Below are 16,447 nucleotides of genomic sequence, written 5' to 3' on the forward strand. Positions count from 1 at the left end.
CTAACCATGGATAACATATCTGGCATTGCTAAGAATGAGTTTAGCTGCAGCAGGAAGCAAACTACTGAAGTTCTTTCTATCACAATTTTTGCAAGACCTTCTTTGTATTTTTAAAGAAGGGTAATTTTTTTTCGCTGAAAGCTGTCAAAGCATCTGGAAATAGTACAAATGCAGCACTGCAAGATAGGTACCAGTTAGAGTAGCTGTCACAAAGTAGAATCCAGAGGATTTCTTTTCCTGATATTCTGAATCAATGTAGCAACTTTGAAGACCAGTTACATTTCATTTGACTTGAGTTGTTGCATGTTGGTTTTTTCTAGGTTGCGAGTAGAGTGCAGAAATATTTTATTAAACTGACTAAAGCTGGTATTCCAGTTCCAGGAAGAACACCAAACTTATATTTATATTCCAAAAAGGTGAGACAATATTACAGAATCCTGTGTTTCTGTTTGCATTTATGTGGAAGTTGAGTATCAGTAATATTTTTTGAAAATCAGTAATATTTTTAATAGATTAAATAAAGTTACTTAATGAAGTAATCATTTTCTTTTGCTAGTAGCAGTATGGAGTGAATTGGATGTTAATTCTGGTTTCACAGTGACAGCTCTTGGGAAGGTGAAGTGTTCAGATTGCAGCTGAACAGGCAGGGTAGAATGATGATCTTGGGGTACTTCTTCCTCATTTGTAAATTTACTATAACTGATTAGGAAGTGACAATGGAAACCCTATTGGAAGAAGATAAGAAGCCCTAAAATTCATACTGTACAGTAATCTTGTCATTAATAAAACCATAGAAAATGATGTATAACTGAGCATGCTGAATTAGCTCAGGCATAGGCTTAAGACTGAAATGTCCATTAGAATACAGTGCTTTTCTGATCCTGGAATGGATGTGAAAAAATATGGTCCCAAAAAAATCTGAATTTACAAAAGCAAAGACTAAATTTCTGTGCAGCTAAGTCACAGATTTTGATTTAAATAATCTTTAAAGTGCTCTTGGGTACTAATAAGGTCCAATAATAGACAATAAAAGAGGGCAGTCTCAAGTTGCATGGGGGTTTTATTTATTGGGTTTGGGTTTTTTTTTTTTATTTACTCAGTATTTACAAAACTTCTTCAAGACCCCTTACAGTGGCATTTTGTGAAGTAACATTACTGGTTTGCATCCAGGTATACATGATGTTTTCTGATAAATAATAGAGTAAACTTCTGTTGATTCCACAAAAAGGCAAACTTACAGATTTAGTTCTTTGCAAGGTTAGAAACAAAAGTTGCTGTCCATGGGTTGATACAAAGATCTACCACAGTTGGTGTGTAATGATTCAAAGTATCACACACCCTCAGTTGTCTCCTGATGTTCTCTGAAGTTACTGCAAACAGTAAGTGCTTGTATTGGAGCCTTTCCAGTTTGCCATCCATCATGGTAATACCATTTTACTCTCACCAGGGTTTTAATCTACTGTTGTGCTCTATAAACAGAGGCAGGGAAGGTGCAGACGTGACTGTCTGCCACTTCGTCTATTGGAAGAGTGCTTTCTGGCAAAAGAACCAAAAAACCACCTGGAAACAGTGATACCTTAAACAGTGTGGAGATTCATCTGTCAGAATTTCAAATTCCATAAACAGTTGGGGTTAATTTTTGTACTATAATAATACCGTGTGGCTGATTTCAACAGGTGTTGAAAATTTAGTTCTGAAAATTATAATTGTTTGAGTTCCTGATGTCCCTCTACCACTTAAAATTACCTTGGTCACACCTTTTGTTCTTTCCTGTTAATTTTGTTTGCAAAGACCATCATTACAGAATCTGTAATGTTGTCAGGCAACAGATCTCTGTATTTGATAAACATTGGGAGTACTTAATCAGTCAATGTGGGGCATCTTAAGTGTATTTTTCACTAATTTGAACAGTGATTGCACCATGGCCAAACCCAATATAATCAAGAGTGAAACATATTTTCTACAAAATTCTTAACAATCTCACATTGCAAGAGTAATAGTCCCATCATACAGATTGTTCTTAGGTTTCTATCTATAAGATAACCAATACTTGGGGCAGTTTTTGCAGTGTGATTCACATCCTTATTGCCAGGTCATAAGAGTAAGGTCATTCTGCTCTGGTTTGTATTAAGCAGCATCCCTGTGTTATATTTGTATCCTGTGGAAGAAATAAAGGAGATGAAAAAGTGAAACAAATAGAGTATGTGGAGAAATTGAGCTCTCAGTCTGCTAATAGAGCTGTCTGCTTAGGGCACAGATTGACAGCCCCATACCAGGTTGGTTACTCCCAGGTCTCCAGTGGAGGTATAACATGGCAGAAAGGAAATGCAAGGGCTGTTGGAAGCCTGGGTCATGCCTCTCCTAATTTTGATATTGAGTAAGTGTAACTGCAGTGTATCTGCTTTATTGCCAGTAATAGAAGTTTGAAAACTGGATGCTAATACTTAAAGCACATACCTATGGGAAAATAAGAAACATAGATATATTTAATGTAAAGATTTGTGTCAAAAGGGATGCTTCACAAGAAAATACTTGCATTTCTCCACAGGGATTGTTCAGGATGCTTTTTTAAAATGGTTACTGGAGAGGTTAGAAGCTTTTTGAACATATTGTTGAAGTTAACTTTGTGTATCTACTCATATGACATGTCTCTTCTAAGTAATAATACTGGAAATTAAGCAGGATGCAGCAGTTTATTTTCCTGTATAACCATTACCTACTGCTGGTGAAAATAAAACTGGATCAGAAACTTAGGACTCTAGTGTTCAGTTTTTCAATTATGGCTTATCATTTTCAATTTAATCCTTATATAATATCATTAGTGCACCTGCTTTTAAGTCTAATCTAGAGATATATTTCCCACAGGGAAAATGATCTTTAACTGTCTGCTTTTAAGTAGTATTTTAGTTCATTCTTCAGCAAAGGAAGAGAATTCAAATCTTCAGTTCAATTTGTAGGTCACAGCACTGTTATGTATGGCAGTGCTGCTGTATAAGCATAGGCACAGTTTTCCTTTCCTGACTCCAGATCTGGTGTTGAATGCAGGTTTTTGTTAACAGAAAATGTAAGTTACTGTGTCAGCTCAGGATGAAATGCCATCTATACATGGATGCATTTTAGAGAGGTTTGAAATCTTAAGGGAAATCATAAAAGCCCCAAAACACAGGTAGAAAAATTCAACACAATAGGTATAGTACATTAGTCTTAGAAGAAATTCTTGTTGTTCTTGCACTGTAGTAGTTCTGCAGATCAGAGGTACCACCTTCCAGTTGTTACTACAGACTTCATCTCTTCCATTAAGACTGAACAGAGCTAATCTCAATTCCTCCTGGTACTTCTGTCTGCAGAGATGCATTCCATCTCAATCACTGGTGTCATCTGTGCCTGTGGTTTTTAAACTGTGCACAGCTGTAAAATAATGCTACATCCCTCTTTAGAGATAAAGGGTTATACTGTAATACTGCAGGTTTGTAACTGATACAGGAACATTCTGGGATAAAAGCTCTTGCTAAAAAAGGAGAAAGTACAAACTATTGCAAGTATTCCTTTTGCTTTAGCTGTACGAGCAGCTAGGCACTGTGTAAAACAATCCTCACTTTTATGATTGTTAGAAAAAACACTTTTCATGCTTACATTTTTGATTTGCACTGTAGGGGTTTTTTAAGTTGAGGAATGTAAGTTTTGACATTAAATGTCAAAATGCTAGTCTGGAAAGCAGCTAAGTAAGGGGCTGAGTCAGTTTCATTCACCCCAAATTCTTCTTTTTGATATTTAATATTTTCCCACTGGGGAATAAGTAATAGGGGCTGAGTGCCTTTAAGTAACCTCTTTTAAAACTGTCATCATTCTACACCTTCAGACAGCAATAAAGTTGAAAGTTTCTAGATGTGAACTAATGGAGTAATTTATTTCATCTAATGTTTTTTATGTTCCTTTTTCATGCAGTGGCAATGAAAACCTTTAGAGAGCAGTTCTTTCTAACTTTTAGAATCCTTTTTTTATTGCAGTGAATTGCTTTATCTCTCCTGCACCAGGACAATAGGTCTAGACTTGTTTTTATTTTTTTCTAAGGCACAAGTATAAGAAGTTGATAAGTGTCAAGCATGGACCTTTGGTCTCTTGGACCTGTGCAAAACTACTTCCTTGCTTAGTCTCACACACTGTTGGAAGTTTTTTAATAATTTTGCTCTCTTGTCCTCAGTCTTCAAAACTCTAACAGCCTTACTTTCTGTTTTACTCTTGCTGTCAGTCTCACTTGTTTAGATGGTCAGGGTTTTATGGTAAGGGCTCTTTCTTTGCTGCATTCTTACCAAAGTATTGCACTGTCCATTGGATTCCACTTGTTATGGGGGAGAAGAACTGCAGCTGTGGCAGTTATTAATGCAGAGATATAAATATAAGTAATTGGAAACATCATAGATTATTTCATGTGAAAGAACAAATATCAGGCAAAGTTTTATCAATGAGGATTATTTAAATAATAGCCAAGGAATGTTTTTAAAAATATACCATTTTTTCACTGTAGTCATCAAGTAGACGGCAACATCCTTTAAATAAACATCTTTTCAAACCTTCAACTTTCATGACATCTCATGAACCTCCAGTTTATATGGATGAAGATGATGACAGATGCAGTTTTCACAGCCATATGGACACTGCAGCAGAAGAGGAAGTATCGGTATGTCATTTCAATCAGTCAGAGAATGTCTCGCTTGCTGTCACTTCGACCTTGTTTAGTGTTTAATAGATAAGGCATCCTCACCATAAAATATCATCAAGGAAGTATTAAATTGTAATAAGATTCATGAGCCATTTTGAATTATAAATACGTTGTTAATATAACAGCCTCTGACAGCAAAGAATTTAGACCAAATCAGGAAGGAAGTCTGTAAGTCTAAACAGTGTTATCCTGAAATATCTCAAAGAAGTTCTAGTTGCATATTTTTGGTAAGTGATCTGGCATGATAGAGGTTTGAAAATCATGTAGATGATATAGTTGAGATTCTGGTTAAAGATGTGTTTTAGAAAGGTTACACAGAGCCCTGGTAAAATTCAAATGCTGTTAGCATCACTGTTTTTTTTATCTTCTACTGGCTGAATTAATTATAAATTTTGTAAAATCCACTTCAAAGTGTGAACTAACAGAGTGAATTGTCAATCAACAAGCATATTTATGTATTCTTAGAGGCAAATTCTAGTAGACATCCTAACCCAGTGAATTGCTACATCATGGAGTGTACTACTTTCCTAAATTATCCCATGCAATAATACAACAAGAATCTAGACATATGTTGTTCCCATTTCCATACAGAATCGTAGAGGGACTGTATCCTACTGCTTGGGAGCTGGGCAAGTTTCACAGCTGGTGTGAATCACTGTGGTTTTCCTGTTTTCCTTAGACTGAAGAACCTGACTAGTTAATTCTGTTTTTTTTTTTTTTTGTGAGCCTAGTGACATCTTGTGTGTGAAAACCTTGTTGCATAACACAAGTATTGAGGCCACCCACTATCAGTCCATTCATTTTCTTTTCTGACTTTTTACCTGCACTGCATAGTCTTCCTTAATTATTACATTTATTTATCTATTTCCTAGTCCTAAATCCCATCTCTGCTCATTTTCTATGTTCTCTCTGGGATGGTCTTTCAGCACATCCACAGACATTCCTGATAACTTTGCATATTCCAATAAGAATCTTAAAAGGCCTGGAAAGCAAAATGCATATAAGAAGAGATGCAATGCAGCTGGTTTTTGAGCTAACATACTTTTGTTCTGTATTGGTTTTAAATCCACATTTTCTAATTGTTCTGAACAGTTTCCTGAAACATTTTGGTTTTGCCATCGTGCCCTAACTCATAATTAATGTGGGCACCATAGCAGTGATAATAGTGGTCACACAGAGACATTTTTTTAATTTGGCATAATCTTTTCTTCCTTCATTAGAGTAACATTTCCAGATAGATACAGTTCTGGCTTTCAGTAAGGTAGAAACACACAGGGGAGCTCAGTTACCCAAAAGATCCCCACAATCAGTGCAAAATAATAGCAATTTGGAAGCAAAAAGGGATTATAAACTATATTCAGAATGAATGCACAGGATTCTGTTCTAGTGTTAAAAGTCAGATCTCTTAGTGACAGTCACTGTCTTGGAGAAAAATACTTTGTGTCATTTAGCAGAAGAAAAGCAGTGTAGCAGGAAAATAAGGTTTTCTTTGATTTCACAGTGGAATTACCACATGCTTTTCCTGTGTAAAGACAAAAAAATTTGTCTGATTATTACCAGTCATAACTGTTCCTGAAAAATTATATTTTGGTATAAATGAGTTATTTTCAAGTGAAGACCCACTATTCCTAATAGGGTTCATTTACTTTTCAGTTACAATTTCTTAATTTTGTAAGTAGTCTAATTATTCTAGAACACAGCTATTTACTATTCAGACTGAATTGTCCACACAGGGAGCTATTAAAGCATACTTTATGCAATATACAGTTATTTTGTGACAGGCAGTTTTTCTCAGAAAAACTTTTGAGATTTGTGTGGAAGGTGAAGTCCTGTTTTATATTAAAGAGAATGTAGCTTATCACTACACAACTGAATTGTGTCATTTAACCATAACATTTCTCACAGTTTGCAATCTAGTCCTTTATATAGGGTCATAATTGCAATTAAATAATTGATAAGGCTTTTCAGAAATGTAGTAAAGCATCTTTCCCTCACTTCCTTTAATAAACTCACTAAATAATACAGAATCTTCAATCTTCACAGATTCATAAAAAGAAATGGAAATTACACATTCAGGCTACATTAAAAGAATTTTAATCACTATCTTGGAGTTGTAGTTGTTTCCCCTCCCTGAAGGTTCCTTCCATTGTAGGATGTGAAAACTGCTCAACGTCAGTAAAGACTTGTCATCTTTGAAAACAGGTGACATCTACCAAGTACAGCTGCTACAATAAAATCATTACCTTGAAATCAGCATCTGAACTAGAAGTAGAGCTTCTGTCCTTTCATAGCAGATCCTCAACTTTTGTTGAAGGAAACAGTGTGAGAAAAAACAGAATTGGCATGTCTTTTGAAAAAGAGAGAACCATTTGTTGTACCTCTCTGGCAAAGATGTCTGCACTGGCCTGCAGGGAGACAAAATGCTTCATAATTCATGAAAAAATAGCAGTCTGTTTTTATAAACTGTTAAGAGACAGTAAAGGGATAAAGGGAGTTGGATAACTGTGAGTTCTACTCTTTCAGTCATGGCATGGTGCTGCTCATTGCATTTTATTCTTACCAGTAAAGGTGAGAAGTTAATACTGGATATGGGTGTTCTTAAAATTATTTTTCTCGTATGTTAGAATAATGCCATCATTTTCTTAAACACTATTAATCATACATAGTGATTTATGGAACAAATTTATGTCTTACTAGTTACTGTATTCCTAAGTAAGAATATTTTTCTGGGTTTTTTTTTACCTTGAACAGGATGAAGAGAGTATTCCAGTAACATATCGAGAGTTACCTGAATACAAAGAGCTGTTAGAGTTTAAAAAATTGAAGAAACAGAAACTGCAGCAGATGCATGCAGAAAGTGGGTTTGTGCAGCACGTGGGATTTAAGGTGAGTGCAAGAGATGTTCTTCTGTTGCTCAGTGGAATGCAGAAGTTTTCCAAGAGAATGTGGTTTGAATTTCCTGAAAAGGTTTCATTGAACATAGCAAGTTTGCTTCCTTAGTTCTTGTTCACTGAGTCTGTTTTCCCTCATTTCCTTTAAGAAAAACAGCCCACGTAATTCAGTCTTTCTGGTAGCTCAGCTTTCACTGAATGCTGATGTTATATGGAAATTAATAAACATTCTGTCTTTTTTTCACAACATTATGAAAATACAGCTTGTATTAGAGCCTTGTTAAATCATGGTAGAATTCCATTTGACACTACATTCTGTTTTGACAGTGATTCATTAATGATAATTTTCTGATTATGAATTTGGAGTAATCTTGCCTCCACCTGAGGCCAAGGAAGGGACAGAGATTTTGGATAAGAGCAATAGATGAATAATTTTTTTTTTTTTTTTTTTTTTTTTTTTTTTTTTTTTTTTTTTTTTTTTGTAGCAGCTTCACAATCTCATCAAGTGATAACTGACAGAAGTTGAAGCAAGGACATAAAACAATGTTTATGTAAAATTACATTAAGTTAAACTGATGTGTTGTCCAAGCAACAGCCATTAATAGGCAGCATGAAAGAAAGGGCACTCTGGAAATCTTATTTTCTGGTTTGGAAGGGATTTTGTGTCTAACTGGTTACTGTAACTGTTGGAACAGGTTTTTAAATTTAGTGTTATGGAGATGGATTTTTTTTCTAATACCCATTTACATAAGAATGCACGGGTAGTTCAAGGTTCAGTTCAAATTGACTGTAAAATTAAGCCAGCCTCATCAGTTGATACTGACAGATTTGTTATTAGACCACCAAGGTGCTCCTTATTTTTGTTGGTTTTAGTTGGCATGGTATGTTTGCTGTTTCATTTTGACAGAATTTTTTAAGTAAGCATTTTCTTCCTCCCAAAATTGTAAACTTTAATCAGGCAGACCAGACTTTAACAAACTGCTTTTTCGACATAAAATTATCTTGAGAAGTAAATTGACATTACATAGCGTCAAGCATTTGAAGTTGGAAAGTTTCTTTGCATTTGAGTTTGCTTGTATTATGCATTATAGTAAGCTGAGAAATCAGGTGATTATGGGCTGTTTTCCCTCAGGAAATTCAGTCTGTGGGCTGGACAGACCTCACCTAATAAGCAGCCATTGAGAGCAGTTTTGGTTCTGCACGGCCTTTGGCCTCATTTACTACACATTATTCAACCTGTGCTTTGAATATTGAATTATTGAATCCCTTGTGGGTTTTTCATGGCTTTCACTGCTATATTACCCAAGCAATTTGCAAATACTTATTTTCTTCATTATGAAATGAAAGGCATGGTATTATTTCTGTTTCACAGGGTAGAGGGGAGCTGGAGCACAAAAATTAAGGTCAAGGCTTTCCACTGTCTTGGTTCTCAAGTTTAGATAACTAGAGACAATTTTTCAGTTCTAGCATTTTTCTGAACTTGATATTTTCAAAGAATAGCTCTTGGTATGTTTAGTCCCTCCTCATTATCAGCCCTCACACTTGAAAGCCATCTGTGGACAGGAGGGATGCAGCTGTGGCAGAGGTGTGTGTAAGGTGTTTGTAACCCTGAGTGCCTTGGTGGTGGCAGGAGCAGCTGCTGTGCCAGTGGGTTTCACAGGTGCTGAGACAGAAATTCAGGTTCTGATAGATGGATAGAGGATGAGCTATGGGAGCACAGGCTTGTTTCCCACATTTCATTTTCCTTTTCAGTCCTGTCTCTGCAGCACTCTTCGTAATTTAGATTTTTTTAAAAGCTCTCCTTGCCTGCAAGTCCCATTTTCCTGGTTTCTTTTTTTTTAAATCAAATATTTTTGCATTTCTGTCCCTCTTCTGTACCACTGTGAATTTTTCGTCTAGTCTTTCATGTTTTGTTTTTAATTTGTTTTTTTTTTCTCTTCATGCCACACTCTTGCACTTGGGATTAGTTCTTGTTGTCTTGCTTGGTTTTAGTTCCAGACCTCTGTTTCCTTCTCTGAACATGTTATTCCCCTTCCTTCCTGGCCATCTGGCTTTTAGTTCCAGCCCACCCATGATGTGTTACTACATTTCCTGACTTGGAGAGGGCATCAGTGTGCCCCTTGTGCCCTGATCTGCAGCCCCCAGCAGCCCAACAAGCTCTGCTGCTCTGGTCTTACTGCTTCCCTCTGCCATGGAAAGGCTGACATTCCATGTGGCTGGGCTTGTGTGGAACCTCACGTCCTTGTGCTGTGTCACAGCAGTTCTTAGAGCCACCTGAGGATAAGAGTGCAGGCAGGGCTGGGCTGCTTTTCTTGAGCAGGGTAATGCCAAGGTGGAGCATCTGAGGAGAGGGAAGCAAGGCCAAAGCTTGATGGGCCCTCAGGGCCTCTCCTAGGGAATGAGGACTTCTTTATCCACGAACACCTTGTGGTCTGTGGTGAGGAGAATTCAGCTGTGGGGCTGGCAGTAGCACAGGGACACACAGAGGTGCCGTGTGCTGGATTGGTGTGCACTGTTAGCAGGGGAAGTGCTGCCTCCAGCTGCTGCTTTCTCACTGCTCTTGCATCTGCTCCACAGTGTGATAACTGCGGGATTGAACCTATCCAGGGCGTTCGGTGGCACTGCCAAGACTGCCCTCAAGAAATGTCCTTGGATTTCTGTGATTCGTGTTCTGACTGGTGAGCATCCTGTGCTTCTACTTCCTATTTGTCATTAGATTGAATCTCTCTGCTGCATAATTGCTATGTAGGGTGGAAATCTTTGCTCCAGCACAGGACACATGCCCTGTGTTGAATAAAGTGGGAGAAAATGTAGCATCTCTTCGTGGGAGATACATTTTGTAAGCAGATTCTGGATGTATTTTTTTTAAATACAGTGGACAGATAGGTTTGGTAAAGTTAAATAGAGGGAGGATTTAGACTTTATGAATGAACTGCTATCCAATTTGATAAGAATCTGCTGATATGATCACTGTTTCTGAAAGTTAAATATAAGGAAAGTATTTGACTTTTAAACTATTATCTTTTTCTTTCCCTTGCAGTCTGCATGAAACAGAGATTCATAAGGAAGATCACCAGTTAGAACCTATTTACAGAGCAGAGACATTTTTAGACAGAGACTACTGCATGTCCCAGGGCACGAGTTACAATTATCTTGACCCAAACTACTTTCCAGCAAATAGATGACATGGGAAGCAGATCTACCATCTTGGGTTTACTATCCTCTTTGAAAAATAACAATGGCACCATTGTTAATTCTGTGCACATTTTGGAAAGACTCTGCTTTCCTTGAAATGTCACTCACAGCATGACAGCTTCCTGGGTGTACTTGTCAAACTACAGCTTTGAGCTGTCATGGTTCTAGATCACTGAACAGCAGCTGAACATTCCTAGTGTGCAGAAGGTTTCACTGGGAGACTTTTCTTTCACCACATTAGTCACTTTTAGGTGGTGAATCTAAACAAAAGAAACACATACAAAAGGGTGAGCCAGAAATGAGAGCACACATTAAAGACAGAGTAAATTCCAAAGGCTTTGAAGAACTTGGTTATAATGAGATCCAGAGGAGATGAAGTATTTATATAAAAACAGTTTAGTAGCTTGCAGTTTTGTTGTGAAATAGTTTTCAGCACAGTAACTGACTTCTTTAGGCAAGGTTTTAACCAATGACAGTGTTTGCTTCTAGGCTGTACTCTAAAAATACTCACTGTCTCGGCAATGGTTGGCTACGGGCCTTTATTAAATTGGAGCTGCTTAATCATGTTGACCTTCAATTTTTAATTTTTTTTTTTTAAACCACAATGAACTCTATTTACCAACAGTGAAGCACTACAGGGGGCAACTGTGGCATTGCTTCCTTAACCAGCTCATGGTGTGTGAATGTTATAAAATTGTCACTCAGATATATTTTTTAAATGTAATGTTATATAAGATGATCATGTGATGTGTACAAAATATGGTGAAAAGTGCCAGTGCTAGTAACTGTGTAAAGTCTCTAATACTCAACATTTACTCCTTTAAAATAAAATACACAGCCTTCTGCCTCTGTATTTGGAGTTGTTAGTGCAACTCATCAAAGAAAACTGCCTAATATAAATCATATATATGGTAATAATTTTTCCTCTTTTGTAGTCTGCACAAGATCCATGAAAGATTGTATTTTTATTACTATTTAAACAGTGATTAAATTTAGCCTGAGCAGTGAGCAAGGGTTCACATGCATTCTTTTATACTGCTGGATTTTGTTGTGCATCATTTAAAACATTTTGTATGTTTCTTCTTATCTGTGTATACAGTATGTTCTTAAATAATGTTCAATTGTCAGGAGAACTGTGAGAAATAAACTATGTGGATACAGTCTGTTTATATATAGAATGCTTGCTGTGACTTCCTTTCTGTGTAGTTCTGACTCTTTAATCCAGATGGAAAGTTTGGACAGGACATTTGGATCGCTCACCCAGCGCCGCCTCTGCCGCTCCCCGCCCGGGGCTCAGCCTGCTCTGGCCCCGGCAGGATTAGCATTCCAGTTCTCTCCTTCCTCACTCAGACTTCTCTGTCAGACCACAGAAAATCCAGATTTTAGTAGCCTTGGTACAGTGTATACCATTGTCTGAGAAGCTTTGTAATTATTGTGACATATTTTACTTAATATATTTTTTATTGAAATGTATAGCTTGTGATTCAGAAACACTTGATTATTTTGTAACTGTAATAGACTTCCAGTTGCTTTGAAGCTAGAATACTCAGAGCAATTAGCTAGAAAACAAACAAATTTGACTTTAAAAGATGGCAATAGGAAGGATAATTGGCCGGCTGCACCTAGTAACTTTAATTATAAATTGGTCAGTATTTTTGCAGTAACTTTAGGTGTAGCTATTTTTTGCTTCAGAAAAAAGAATGTAGGCATTTAATCTATTTAGAAAGTAATACAGTACAGTTACTAAAACACTGACCAAATATCTGTATGTAAACAAATCTCACATATCTCATATACTAGATAAATGTTATAAACCTTAAAAAAAACACAACACAAAACTCACATGATGTATTTTAGTTTTAATTGGAAAAGATACTGCTCTGAGAGGCTTTCTAAGACCATAAAAATATGGTTTCCACTTCATTCATGGTCTTTATAGGAAACTAGAGTTGGTGAAGGTGTATTATCAGGAAGAGGATCTGTGGTAACATTCATTTTCTGTTTATATCCTGAAAAAATTATGGGAATAAAATAAGAAAAATAAATTAGAGAAAATATTCAGTCATCAATTTAGGATAGCTTGGAAAGAACAAAAGATCTTGGTATCCTTGGAACAAGGTTGGAAGCCAAAGGATAATTTCAAGTCTGAATCACTCAAGAGTGTCTTGGATAAGTCCTATTTTATTGAATATGTATAAATATTAATGTTTCCCTATGCATGCATATACAGCTATTGCTCCTGCATACATTATGAACGTATGCAAATAGGTATCTAATGCACATAACACCAAATCAAGCATGGGAATTTTTTGGTTTTTTCCACATAAAAGTCAAAAGAAGCAAAAATAAAAATTAAACTGAAGTGTATGGTAAATAATTTTTGTAATTTAAAAACCCCAACAAAATAGCAGCTGATTGTTGCTTTTTTCCCATCCTGCACAAGTATGAGACTCCACACTTTATAACTTCTACTGTAATTAAATCTCATAGAAAATACTCCAGAAAACCCACCCAGATGAATTTGCAACTTCTTGGTAACTGCAGAGTGTTGTACTTGTAACAAGAAGCGCCTCCAGCAGCAGCTGCTGGAGCGTCAGGGCTGCTGTGGCCAGAGCTGCCCTGGGAGCTGTGTGGTACTGCAGGCACTGCTGCTGCTGCTGCTCAATGGCACTGGCTGGAGCTGGAGAAGCACTTCCAGAGCACCAGAGGTAAAATGTAGGCTGTAGAAGGACCCAAGAAAGAAGGAACATCCATGATATGAAGGATAAGAACATATGTAAAACAGACCCTAAAAAATAATTGAATTAGCATCTACAGGGCAAATGCTAAGGAAGAAAAGGAAACAGAAGAATCTGCCCTGATTGGAAAAAAGGACATATTCTGTAAGCATGCTGATTTGAGCTATATTTTCAAGTCATGTACTGTGCTTTGAAAAGGATTAAACCCACATATACTGTAACAGAAATTATTACTCCTCATTTTTGTACATGTTTTATTGGTATTATGTCTTCATTACAAGAAAGGTAACTTTAAAAATGCAAATCTGCATGAAGTACACCTTTGACAGTACAAGCAATCATGCAACCCACTTTCACTGTAAATTCATCCAGTAGTTCAGTAAGAGGATGCAGTTACTTTACAGCAATGCCAAACAAGCTTTTATTTAGCTGTCAGTAATACCAAAGAAACTCCACAATATTTTAGTTAACGGAAATACAATAGCACTTTTACAGACTTTTTTGCAGATTACAGATAAATGGCTTACTAAAGGTTCAAACAATATGAATCAAATAATCCCTGACATTTTCTTTTTTTTTTTTTTTTTTTTTTTTTTTTTTTTTTTTTTTTTTTGGTTTCCCACCCCACCACACCTTCCCAAGTTTTGGGGCAATGCCAGTACAAGACAACAGATGATGATCTGAATTTCGCATTTGAAATACTTCTGAAGTGAAATTTAAAGATGACATGAGACGTTCTGGCTCATAACCAACTTTACATATGGTCCTTAATAGCTATAGCACAACTGCTGTTAATATGGATCATTACTGGATTGCACATTTAACTATACAATACAATAATCATTCTCAGCCCACAAAACTGGGAGGTCAGTTATAAAATCATAACATTCCCAGCAGAAGACAAGACTGTCTCAAAAATGGTGTCTGCTTCCCAATAATAGGTTGACAGACTTCCACAACATTCAACTGTATCTTCAATGAGTTTTTCTCCTCGCAACTACATTCTGGGGATATGTGAAAAGCTTATTTTAACTTATAGCTTGACTAATTCCAGCTCTCCTAGAGCTGCATGTTACAGAGAACAGGTTTCAGGCACTACAGCCCAAGAACAAGCTAAGTGACACCACAGAAATTAGTACTGTCAATAAAAAGAAAATAATGGGAAACTTGTATGCAGTAAGCCTAATGTCAGTCTGCTGGACAGTGACTGGGGTGGGTGGAGAGCTCCCTGCTGGCCAGGCACTGTCCCGTTTCCCGTGGAATGTGTGTGACCATGAAATACAAAACCAGAGCTGCTGCTCACCTTGCTGCTTTTAACCCATGAAGAGCAAACACCCAAGAAAACAAAATTCAGTTCTCAGAGTGGGGTTAGCATACAGACCACTTTCTGTTGAGCGTACTTTCAGAACTAAGATTTCATCTAGAGCAACACGCCACGTGCACAAATTCCAGATACCTCTCGAAGCAGCTCTGCTTTGACCAGCAAATCATGGCTGTGGGGTGCACGTGGGCAAGGCTGTGTACACATCTTACACACCATTACTGCATTTCTGGTGGAAAAGAAAATGCTGCCTCTTCCTTTTTCAGAAAAGAGTCAATTGTCTTGCAGATTTCCAGGAAAACATCCTCCTGTGTTCCTTCTGCATCAACCTGTGAAGCATGAAAAAAAAAACCAGTTTTGATTAAGTTACAAAGAATTATCTCAGAATCTAAACACTGCAACAAAAAAAACCTGGTCTACTATAATATAAAATGAAAGTTGTTCTGCTTCATGGTAGAAGCATTCTAATGTAGAGGAGCAGCTTAATAAAGCAGATTTCTCACTTTGTTTCCACAGATTTCTGTAAGAAGGCTCTGCAGGCTCGATTATCTGTAGCAAAGTACATCAGTCAATGAGGGAGCTTTAAGTACTCATGTTTTAAAGTTACACCTTTGATGCAGAACAGTTGCCAAGGGCTCTTTGCCCATCACTCCAACATGGTGAGGTCCTTCTGAAGGGCACAGCACTCTGGGTTTTGGCCACTCCACAGTAACTTAGCAAATCATTGTATTCCAGTGCATTTGTATTTGGAAATTTGGTGAACTGGTTCTGATTTTATGACATCCTTTGCCCCTATCTTTTATAAAGGCACTGCTTTTGTGGTATAAGAACTCAACTTTCATTGAAACAATTTTTTTCTTGAACACCCCAAAGATGCAGTTTTCTGACTGAGCTATTTTTCATGACTGTACTTCACAAAAACAAGATGAATTTACTTTCCTGTGCTGAAGATGAGAGCTGCATTTCAGCAGAGAGGAACGGTACTTGCAGCCAGTAATACTTGTATGTGTTCCCTGGAAAACGTGAGGCAGAACTGAGCTGTTCTGAGCAATGAGTTTCATGTCCATCCCGTGCTGTGTCACCTGAGGAAGGAGAGCTGCCTGCAGCCCTCACAGCAGTGACAGAAGCAGCTTTCACACTGGCTGTGTATTCCACGTAGATGCTTCTGCTGATTATCCCTTTCCTCAAATGCTTGCTGAGATATTTAGTCTTTACACAAAAGCAAGATTCTTCCTTGCTTCTCCATGCTTAGTCTTTCATGTATGCATTATGTGAAATTTGCACAAGATTAAATAGACAACTTTGTGAAAGGATCTTTTTCTGAACTGCTGCATTTTCAGCTCCAAGTTGCTGACTAGAAAGCCAGACAATTGTAGTGTTTGAAGGGGACATCCCTGCCTATAATACTTTCTGCCATCTCTTTGGTCTGCAGGAGAATTAAAGGAGTTTCATGTTCAAATAAATGTATTTTTAAATAAGCCAAAAAAATCTGCTCAGATATGATGTTGTCTTGCAGCCAGCTCCTGTACAGCTGACTGCAGTCCATGTACATCTAAGTCCCTTGGTGCTGAGTCTTGCGTGG

At 37.2% G+C, this 16,447-nt stretch overlaps 2 protein-coding genes across 4 annotated transcripts in view; one reads left to right on the top strand and one right to left on the bottom strand.

Annotated features, from left to right (window-relative positions):
* Positions 1 to 11,984, top strand: part of ZZZ3 (zinc finger ZZ-type containing 3) — a 56,785-nt gene extending 44,801 nt beyond the window's left edge. For 2 of the 3 annotated variants that reach the window (XM_053984852.1, XM_053984853.1), the window contains exons 9-13: positions 321 to 416; positions 4,526 to 4,678; positions 7,472 to 7,606; positions 10,189 to 10,289; positions 10,652 to 11,984. In XM_053984852.1, the coding sequence (XP_053840827.1) occupies positions 321 to 416; positions 4,526 to 4,678; positions 7,472 to 7,606; positions 10,189 to 10,289; positions 10,652 to 10,796 (630 nt within the window). In that variant the 3' untranslated portion in view covers positions 10,797 to 11,984. The remainder of the gene's footprint in view (positions 1 to 320; positions 417 to 4,525; positions 4,679 to 7,471; positions 7,607 to 10,188; positions 10,290 to 10,651) is intronic. The other variant, XM_053984854.1, reaches the window with a different exon arrangement.
* Positions 11,985 to 13,781: 1,797 nt separating this feature from the next.
* Positions 13,782 to 16,447, bottom strand: part of AK5 (adenylate kinase 5) — an 83,056-nt gene continuing 80,390 nt past the window's right edge. Inside the window, exon 14 of the mRNA XM_053984855.1 lies at positions 13,782 to 15,194. Coding sequence (XP_053840830.1) covers positions 15,084 to 15,194 — 111 coding nt within the window. The 3' untranslated portion in view covers positions 13,782 to 15,083. The remainder of the gene's footprint in view (positions 15,195 to 16,447) is intronic.

This window comes from Vidua macroura, chromosome 9 (assembly GCF_024509145.1).
Source record: "Vidua macroura isolate BioBank_ID:100142 chromosome 9, ASM2450914v1, whole genome shotgun sequence".
Classification (NCBI taxonomy): domain Eukaryota; kingdom Metazoa; phylum Chordata; class Aves; order Passeriformes; family Viduidae; genus Vidua; species Vidua macroura.